Source organism: Mycteria americana, chromosome 9 (assembly GCF_035582795.1).
Source record: "Mycteria americana isolate JAX WOST 10 ecotype Jacksonville Zoo and Gardens chromosome 9, USCA_MyAme_1.0, whole genome shotgun sequence".
In the NCBI taxonomy this organism is placed as follows: Eukaryota; Metazoa; Chordata; class Aves; order Ciconiiformes; family Ciconiidae; genus Mycteria; species Mycteria americana.
Window position 1 is genome coordinate 2,808,795 of NC_134373.1, and position 9,701 is coordinate 2,818,495.

Genomic DNA, 9,701 nt, shown 5'->3' on the forward strand with positions numbered 1-9,701 from the left:
GGATGACCCAAATAGCATCTTTGCTGGTTGAAAACACCATCTAAATTACAAGTTAACACTTAGATATCTACCTCCCAACTAGATAGACAGATGCTTCCTAAGTTCATGTAGTTTAGGTTCCTGGCTAGCTGTTATGAGAGCTTTGGCTAGATTAATGGATGTTGTCCAAGAAAAGCATCTTTTCTTGTTATATGGTTGTTCTAGGGTTAGGACTTTAAAATTAATTTGTGTAAAACTTGCAGTTAAGAGTAAGCTTTGCCCCAGAAAACTCACCCTTCTCCTCCACATACTTGGTGAGAGATTAATGACCCTTATTAAAAAAATATATATTGTTTCAACTTTGTTTATATGACAAAGTAAATGAGAAACAAAAGTTGCTGCTTCAGCAAAAGCCTACAACTTTCGTTGCATAGCTCGCTTTCGAAGGTGCCCTTTGGTCACTGCATTGTTTCACAGGTGTTTTCTTCACTGAAGCGGCTCCTGAAATAATTTGGAAGCATACCTTCTGTGCAACCAGACCTTAGTATAATCAAAGATTTCAGGGAGTATATCATACGTTAAGCGGTGTCCACTGTGACCTGAAGCAAAAACGAGTTCATACCCTAAGAATGTGGACTGAAAATGCATGACTGCTATTTACAGGCTTCCAAAAGATGCAGCTGGCCTATAGGGAACTGTACTTATAAATTAGTTTGAAATGCATGCAAGCTTTGATCCGACTGAGACTTACAAGGTTCTTGGGGTGGCAGTAACTAACTTCTCTGTACCCAACACTAAAAGTGGAAATGCTTGGTTAGATAGCTAGGCACCATTTTGTTATCTGCATTAAAAAAAAAAAAAAGCAACAGTGCTTTGAAAAGTGCAGGCACACTGCCTTGGCAACAATGTCAAAGCCATAAAGTGTATTTTTCCCGTCATCTGTGTCTCTGGCAGACTGTACCTGCACCAGCTCTTCCCACTGAGCTGTGTCATGGCCGTGCAAATGGCCATTATTAAAACAGCAGAGGTAAAATTCAGCCCCTCGGAATCATCAAGGTGACTGAAAGGCTGAGAGGGGTTGGCCTCAGCCAGTTCCTCTGTCTTCTGAACCCAAGCCCGAAGCCTTGGTGACCAGCCTAATGTAAATTAATAGCCTCTGCCCACACAGGGCTGAATAGGCTGGACTTTGGCTCTGTTTTCATAAACTAACTGTTTTTACTGCAGGAGGACTTACTTTCTTTCCAGTTTTCTGTGGTTTTTTTCCTTTCGTTTTTTCCTTCTCTTCTTTTTCTTTTTTCCCCTTTTGGGCTTTTTTCTGCAAAGCCATCTCCTCTTTGGCAGCCAGTTCTGCAGCGACCTGAAAGAGACAGAAAGGAATGTGAAGAGCTGGTCAAATATTTTCACGTGCGAAGTGTGTTAGACACGTGCTGTAAGAGTTATGAACCAGTGTGTATTTTTCCTCCCTCGCTTTCAGCTTTCCAATACTGGGGAAACACGATACCCAATATACGTTGCTTGGTAGCCCTCTCTGAATTCCAGAGTGGCTGACCATTACAGAGAAGTCCTTTTAATTTATGCTGAGGACACTCCCACCTGCAAACTTTAGCACGGGTGCTGACTATCCCAATATATCATTGGGAAAGAGGCGATTTCTATGTCCCAAACCGTGAGGGCTTTTATGGAGTAAGACCAATTCCTGAAACCACCCAGAAGCACAATATCCTAATGACATACAACTTAAAGTTCCCTCTGGACTTGGACTCAGATTACGAATTTGTCTTAGCATTTCTAAGGCAGATTGATTTTTACAGAGATGGATTTTGAGAGATTGCCCTGAGGCATGTCTAATTTCAATATGTGGCTAAAGACTGAAATTGTTCTAGTGAGTGAGAGAGATTGGATAGAGATATTGTGACAAACTCTGACAGATATACATGGATAGCCCAGCATCTTTATCCCTGCAAGCTAGCAGCAGCTGATAACTGGGTACAGCCACATCATTTTCCATAACTTTAGTTCCTGGCCATTTATGCTTTATTATCTGAAAAAGGCGGAGGGTGAAATTTGCTGCTTCTACTGTTCTCTTGTTCCCAGGCGCCTTTCATTGTGTTCTTTTGTAAGGTCATCTACTGATGAGTGTAAATCAGAAAATCTGTGGCCATTGGAGTTTATTAATGGACCATTAATATTGGCAGTACCGTGAAAGAGCAGAAAATAAAACATTTTCAATTGTAAGATGCTTCCTGTAACAGTAAAAATATTTGTTTTCTAAAGAATGCCTTTTAATGCATTGAAGATTGGACAGCGGAAGGGGAATGACGAAAAGGGCTCTACTTTGCAGCCAGTGAAATTTCATTAGTGGATTTCCCCAAGCATTTCAGTATCTTACATTTAATTAAATATGGTAATTTAAACCCCAAGCACGGTTCAGTCATATCTTGCGGTGATAAGCAGTGAAGCATTACATTCCCTGGGATAGATTAACAGATTGACTAGAGTTCAAAATAGGTTTTTAGTGTCCCAGCAGGCCTGTGGTATCCAAAACCAACAGAGCTACTCGAAGTCTATCCTTTACTGGAGCGCGAGTACCCTGCCAGAAATCCAACCTTGCCACCTCCACCTGCACCCTCTGCTCTGACTGCCTACCGAAGGGTAACCGTAACCGTTTCCGGCATCTCGGGGGTGGGTTTATCCAGCAGGATACCTGTAAGCACACATGCGATTGACAAAAGGTTTTAATTCTAAGCAGTGTTTTTTGAGTCCTACTGGTGATGTTTTAAGTATATCCAGACTCTGATTGGAATGATTTACTTCCATGTTTTTACACAGATGAACGATACTGAAAGGGGTTATATAGAGTTTCTGTTCTCATGAACCTGCTATAAGGGGACTGAGTTGTTGAACTGTCCTTATCTGTCTTGCCTTCATCAGTTTTGTAAGGTGGCAAAAAAAAAAAATTTACTATTTTCAGAACAGCAGTATGAGCTGTAGTTCAAGACTTAGCACCAACTGCTCATATAAGGAGCAGAGAAAAAAAAAAAATGGTGCTTGCAGTTAGCCCTGAGTGAAATGTACAGTAACACAAGAAGCCAAGCCTGGAAACGTGCACAGGGACTGCAGGCGGAGGCTGCGTACATCCAGGTAACACCTGTACGGTCTCTCTCCTGGATGCCTTGGCAAACACGTATGTAGTCTGAGATGCCAAGTAGTTTTGGTGAAATGCTCCAAAGCCACGCAGCCGGCAACGCTGTCAGCGTGCGGAGCCGGACTGTTCTGAAGTGGCTCTCTGCTTCCCAAAAGAGAACAACAGAGCAAATATAACTCTTCCTTTTCTGTGTCAGATGCACCTTCTCCTCTATACTCCTTCGGTGCGGCTTCTCCAGCTCTGCTTTCACCTCTGCGCTAAGCAGCTCCGTAATTGCAGAGGACTGGGAGCTGGGGTGAAGCTGGCTGGGTATCTAACCTTGAATGGTTTGTACTCTTCTGTACAGAACAATTTCCCCTCCAGCTACAAGAAGATGCCTGAAGAATCTGACAAAAGAAGAGTAAAGAAAGGGAAGGGCAAGCAAAGGTTAGTTTGAGATACTAAGCAATTCACCCACATTATAATACAATTTTTTCCCCTGAAGAAAACTTCATAGTGGAAATAAAAGCAGATGTCTTCCTAAATTATTTTAGACTGCCCTTTTCTTTGCTAAGTTGCCTCTTTTTGAAATGATGCTGCAAGCACTTAGAAAACTCTTAATATTGGGGAAGAGAATGTGCATCAGTAAGAACAGATGAATTTTAGTCTCCTTTTTTTCTAGTCTTGCTGTAGGACTCCTGTCGTGCTAGCGATGACTCTTCTCCAGTAACGTCGTCTTCCAAGGCTGAAAAGACATTTTCCTCTAAACTGATATCCCACAAAAGTAAAATTGACTTTTCTATTCGTACATCAGTTTAAGTGTGTTTCCAAACTCTTGCAGTGCAAATCCCCTTTTTTGGGAAAGAGAGGGGCACTAAACCAGAGTGTGGCCTGTGAATGGAAATGCCTGATGTTGGTTTATGAGCCAAGTATATGAAAACCCCCAGCTGCCAGTAGGACTCACTCGTGGTCTGTGTTCCTCAGCCACAGAAAGCTTGGTATTGGCTCAGGCAAGCTGATACTTGTGGTAAACGTTCTTCTTCAAGAACAAGCCCTTCCCTCATCCCTCAAAAGAAGATCTTACTTGAACTTCTTGTCTTTACTAGTGTTGTGGGCATAAATGAAACGCAGGGATAGAGTGAGTTTGGCACTTCAGGATCTCCAGCTGTGGAGGGCGAGAAACAGCCTCAGAGCCTTGTAATTCTGGCTCTAAAACAATTTTGAGCAGAAATGCTTTATACGCGCGTAGCCTAGTGTTTCTGGAAAGAAAATGTGCTCTCTTTGAGTATTAACTCTACAGGAAGAAGCTATTTTGAAATCTAAGACAAAAAAAAAATTTCTCAAGAAAACAGGACTGTTAGAGATGGGAAGAGATGCCAGCCCCATGTCCCAGAGTAGCGTGCCAAACATCGGACCGTCCACTTGCATCACTTGTACGTAACATGCAGTATGCTGTGAACGTGCTTCTCCCCATCCTGCCCTCCTAGTTTGAGGACATTTAATTACAACTCCTTCTATGGGCTGATTATTTCTGTAAGGTAATACTGTTTTTTGTCAGTTGGAGGAGATGTTCTTTTCATCATGGTGGGCCTGGGACTCTGTCGCATCAAGCTAGGTGAGGGCCAGTGTTCTGGATTTGTTCCCTCTCACAGGCAAATCCATTTGTGTAGCTTTTAATAATACAGTCTTCTCCTGGCAAGGCATTTCTGGGCGCTGTTTACTTTTGGGTGTGCACCTGCAAGCCAAGTTTAAGCTGTTAAAAACAACCCCAGTGATCTGTTTCTTGCAGGAATGAATTCAAAACGTTGGGTGGGATTTCATAGCTTTATGGGATCTTGCAAAATCTTACAGTTGGCTTTAATAGTCGTGCATTTCAGTCCGTGATTGATTATATGCTCTAGTCTTTTTCCATCTGGCAGATGTCACCCAAATGTAGTTTAACTTGCCGGTTAAACTCACTCTTGTGTTCGTTTTCTGGCAAACACTTCAAAACGTTAGTCTCTACTGAATGTGCTTATGAAACATCTGTTAGCTTTGCTTGGTGCGGGTTTTTTTAGGGAAGGTGGGTGGCAGAGGTGAAAAGGGGTTGTTGATACCGCCTGGCTTTAGGCATACAACCTAGACTACTGACTTCAGCCAACAGAGATCACGTTCATAGGCAGAGGAGAGCCGCTGGACTAGGAGTCTACCTGCTGAATGGCTTCATTGCAGTGAATCGTTGTCTGGAGGTGAATACATCTGCCCGTTGTGTGGCTTAACACAGACCGAGTACCATTTCCATCCTCCTGCATGGTTAACTTGAAATAATCAGAATATTTTAAGGCTTTGAGGTGCCCAGCTCCAGCTGATGGCACTGTGTGTTTAGCACTTGTGAAAATCCAGCCTGATAATTTCTAAAAGGAGCATCCAGAATAGGGTGGAACAGAGGAAATAAAGGCGAGCGTAAGTGTAGGCATCTACTTCTATTACTGAAAAATACAGTTGGTATATCTGATGTCAAGATAAAAGCATATTTGCAAAATGCTGGATAATAGAAAGCACAACTCTACACAGCCTCTTGAATCCTCCTCTGATGCTTTAAAGCTATTTGTGATCTATTCGTTTGGTAAAAGTGAATACGATTATTACACATGGGTGCGTATGTGTGAATATTGCAGTGCTTGATTGCATTTTACTGTCCCTACCTGGGAAATCGTCAGGGATGTTAATTAAAGATTTACTAACTACTGGGGATCTCTTGCACTGTCGTTCACAATCAAACTGATTACTGGGATTCATGGGGATCTTAAGCTGTTGGTAACGATGAATACTAATTAGCAGCATAGTATCGCACAGAGTGCCGAGCGAGGAGCAGGAGCATATGTTTGCACAGCAGCTAACGCGTACTTTTTCTCACCCCTTCTCTTGGATGCTGCTGGATCAGATATTGTGATTAACAGATAATGTGGAAATGACTTTGTCCTCCATGCAGCAATTGAACGTACAACCAAAATCTTGGTAAGCAAGCATCTTTTTTTCTGAGAAGTTATTTAATACTGGAAACGAGGGGGAGTTGGGAGAGGGGGAATGTGTCTGCTAAATGGCAACTCTCTTGGTTTATTTTCATGGTGATGAAACTTAATGAACTACAGGAAGAGATCATAATTTTGTTGGCAGCAGTATAAGGGCGAAGCTAAAAATTGTCACATCTGATGATTATCTTCGGAGCAAAACATAAAAAACCATTAGGGATAGACATCTGGAACAGATGCAGGGAGATTACACTGATGGCTCAGAATCTTAAATTTCCCTTGAAGAGTATGTAAAGTAGGGAAAAGCTTCTTTTCAGTCAAGAGACAGTACGTATCTTTCTGACTAAACCACCAGGTACTTTGCATTGGGATCTCTTTGGTATATCTCTTTGAAAGGTATTTGTAAAACGTCATGAAAGAAGTTTGTGCAGAAGGCCAGCTACATTACAAAGTCAAGTAAGGTCAGAGTTGTCAAAGGACAAAGAAATATAGAATGTATAATAATGCAGCAATGGTTCGTGACGTGATTAATTTGTATTTTATTTTCCCCAAAGTGTCTTTACCTAAGTCTTATAAAATGCTTGCTTTTTAAATACAGTTCAGTCCTGATTTTTCATGGAGTTTAACTTGGGAGTAACCAACCCATTCGCAGAAGCTAATATATACAAGAGTTGAAATCCTGTCTCCGCTGAAGTCAAGGACAAAACTCTCATTAACTTCAATGGGGCCAGGATTTCATTTACTATGTTGCCCAGTAGACCAGCGTGGAACAAAACCAGTTGCCGTAGGGATTTTTAATATGCGGCTGACTCAGTTGAACAAAAAACGTTTTACTTGTCTGACATTCAGGTAAAATCATGAACGTACTGAACTTCATTTTGCCAACTGCATTCTGGATATCAGTTAAGATTATGTGACATACATTCTGCTCTCGGTTGTGCTGGCTAAAAAGGGAGAAAAAACAGGCCCAATCAGATAACTGCTAGCGAAAATTTGCTGGGAAAAGAGTTGTGTTTTCTTCTTCCAGGTCTTTTCTTTTACGCAGGGAAAAACAGGTAGTAAAACAATCTCCCTAGACTTTTAGCTTCCTTTATTTTTTTATTTTTTATTTTTTTTTTTTTAATGCAAAGAGAAAGCAGATGCCCAGGAAAGACAGCAAAATAGCTGAAGGTGGGAATTCAAAGCTGGGAGTAGGACAGGAAGAATATATTTCTCCAGAATCTACTGCCATATCTAGTTTTGCTCAGTATAACTTCTTGTCATGTTTTCTTTCTGAATCGTTTCTCCTTGTTGGTAGCAGGTCTCATTTAGCCTAAAGTCCCCCTAAAGTCCAGCAATAAGCCATACTTGCCGGGTGGCTCCCCGGCTGCTCAGAGCAGCTAACAAAGCCTTCTTGGCTCTGGCATGTGTTTCTACTTTAGAAGCTGAAAACTTAACCTTTGGGTCTCCTGCACTCTGGGACTGAGCAACAGAGTGGCTTAGATACAGAGGCCGGTGGGGTTGACCTTAGTGTACTCTGAACTTGGCCAAAGCCAGGAGTATGCCCTGAGCTCAGTGTTAGCGAGGCATGGAGAGCTGTTTGTAGCTGTTTTCTTGCATATTTTTGTAAGCAAAGTCACTAACGCTTAGAGTATTGTGCTTTACGCTGGGCTAGTCTGTATTTACATCCGCTTAAACCACATAGACGCTGCTAGCATGCCCTGGGTTTTTCCCTATGATTGCAGGAAGAACTGAATCCAAAATAATGTTTTACCATACCTGTGTTATATCATCAGTTGCAGGCAGCTAATGACCACAACAGTCTGTCTCAACAGGGGAGCTTTAAGGACCACAGAGGTCACTTTTTGACAGTTTAGTTTTCCTAGCCAGCCAGTAGCCACCACGCCTGGTTCACTCGGGGGCCAAATCCCGCTCCTGTGTGCAGGGCTTCCTGTTTATAATTTCCCTCAACAGACTCATCATCCTGCTAAGGTACTTGTGGAGGGTGGAACTAGCTCCGACTGCCAACCACTGCCTTCACTGCTTCAACTGGCCTTAATCACTTTCTCTATGTGACACCCAGATCAGAGGAAGAGATTGTCAGCCACTTCTGTTAGCCAGAGAAGCCAGAAAAGGGACTGTACCAGGAAAACCATCTGAATTCACAACAAGAATACATAAGATAAACTAAGATACTTCCTTCACTTGAATGTGCCCCTTGTTCAAGCTCGCTTAACGGATCCTTGGCAGTAAATCAAGGCTTAGGCCTGCCTGTGTAAGAAATTCTTCTCTGCTTAAACTAAACTAATGATTGCTAGACTGTGCTGATACCGAATGCAAACACGTTGGAACCAATTTCAGCCTCTGGGGTAGCTTTGGATGCCTACTTTAAACCAAGACTCTTTAAACTGTTTAATATATATTTCTACTAGTAGCTAGCACCGGTCTAACTACATGGATTTTGCAAGAGGAGAGCAACTCTTTGTAGCTGAGGTGTTTCCTCCGAGCTCTGTCAGACAGTTATCTGTGTGTAACTTGCATGCCTGAGCACCGCCTGCCACGACTAAGTGGCTGCACATCCTGAAAGGGAATAAATTTTGGTATGTGAGTTTTGTGGTTTACCTTGGAAGAAAACAATCCTTTCACTTGCAGCTAAAAGCTCTCTAACAATAAGGTTCCTGGAGTGCTAGAGGCCATTGTTATGAAAAATTACTTAAACAGACGTGTTTTGTGGAGATTCCTTCCCCAATCCCATTAACCTTTTGCATGAGAAGAGTGACAGTACCTGCTCTGGAGTTTTTTGAGAAAAAATAGCCATTGAACCTCCTGCCTCTTCAGTAGGATAGTCAGGAAACTTGCCTATGATATGCCTGTGTGAGAAACAAAAGATAGAAAAGGAATTAAAATCCATAATTTTTCATCTGGCTGACAAAGATGTTAGGTGGTGGGGAAGCATACCCTCCCTCACCTCCTATGCAAAAGCAGAGTGCCACGTTTCCTTCTGTGACAGTGGCTTCTTGTCCAGTAAATTCATTAAAACGGTTACTAACCCATGTCTCCTGTCCCGTGGCCCACCAAACATTGAAAGTCCTCAGGGAATTTCTTAGGACTGCACATCCCTTCACAGCTGAGGGACTTAGCTTAAAGTGTTTACCTTTATAGCTCTGCTCTAAACATCCAGCTCTCTAAAAAAATTCATTTTATTTAAATCAGGTTTTGATCTACAAATTCCAGATTGTATTTTTGTGTGAGGATGTCGCCCTTAAAAATTTCCAATGTACTTGCACAATTAGGTGCTGATGGAAGCTGAGGAGGGGGCAATGAGGAGCTTTGTGGTAAGGTTTCGTGGATGGCATGGATAACCCAGGGTACTTGCAGACCTTTCAGAAAGAGATTAAAAGATATAAATAATAATTACAATCTAAAGGCCATTTATATTGATAGGAATGTTCCACTTCTTTCACTTTTGTAGCTTTTTGGATTATATCAGTAAGACTTTCTGTTTGTTGGGTAATATCAGGAAGATTTTTTCTTCCAAAGAAAATTCTGACACTGCAGAAAAATCCTTGTGCTACTTTCAAACCGAATGGTTACGTTTCCTCTAAATG

The 9,701-nt window shown here is 41.9% G+C and overlaps 1 protein-coding gene across 1 annotated transcript in view; it reads right to left on the reverse strand.

Annotated features, from left to right (window-relative positions):
* Window positions 1–9,701, reverse strand: part of DRC11 (dynein regulatory complex subunit 11) — a 104,100-nt gene that overhangs the window by 48,578 nt on the left and 45,821 nt on the right. Inside the window, exons 7-8 of the mRNA XM_075511219.1 lie at window positions 8,879–8,963; window positions 1,214–1,336 (exon numbers count right to left, since the gene is read on the reverse strand). Of these exons, the coding sequence (XP_075367334.1) occupies window positions 1,214–1,336; window positions 8,879–8,963 (208 nt within the window). The remainder of the gene's footprint in view (window positions 1–1,213; window positions 1,337–8,878; window positions 8,964–9,701) is intronic.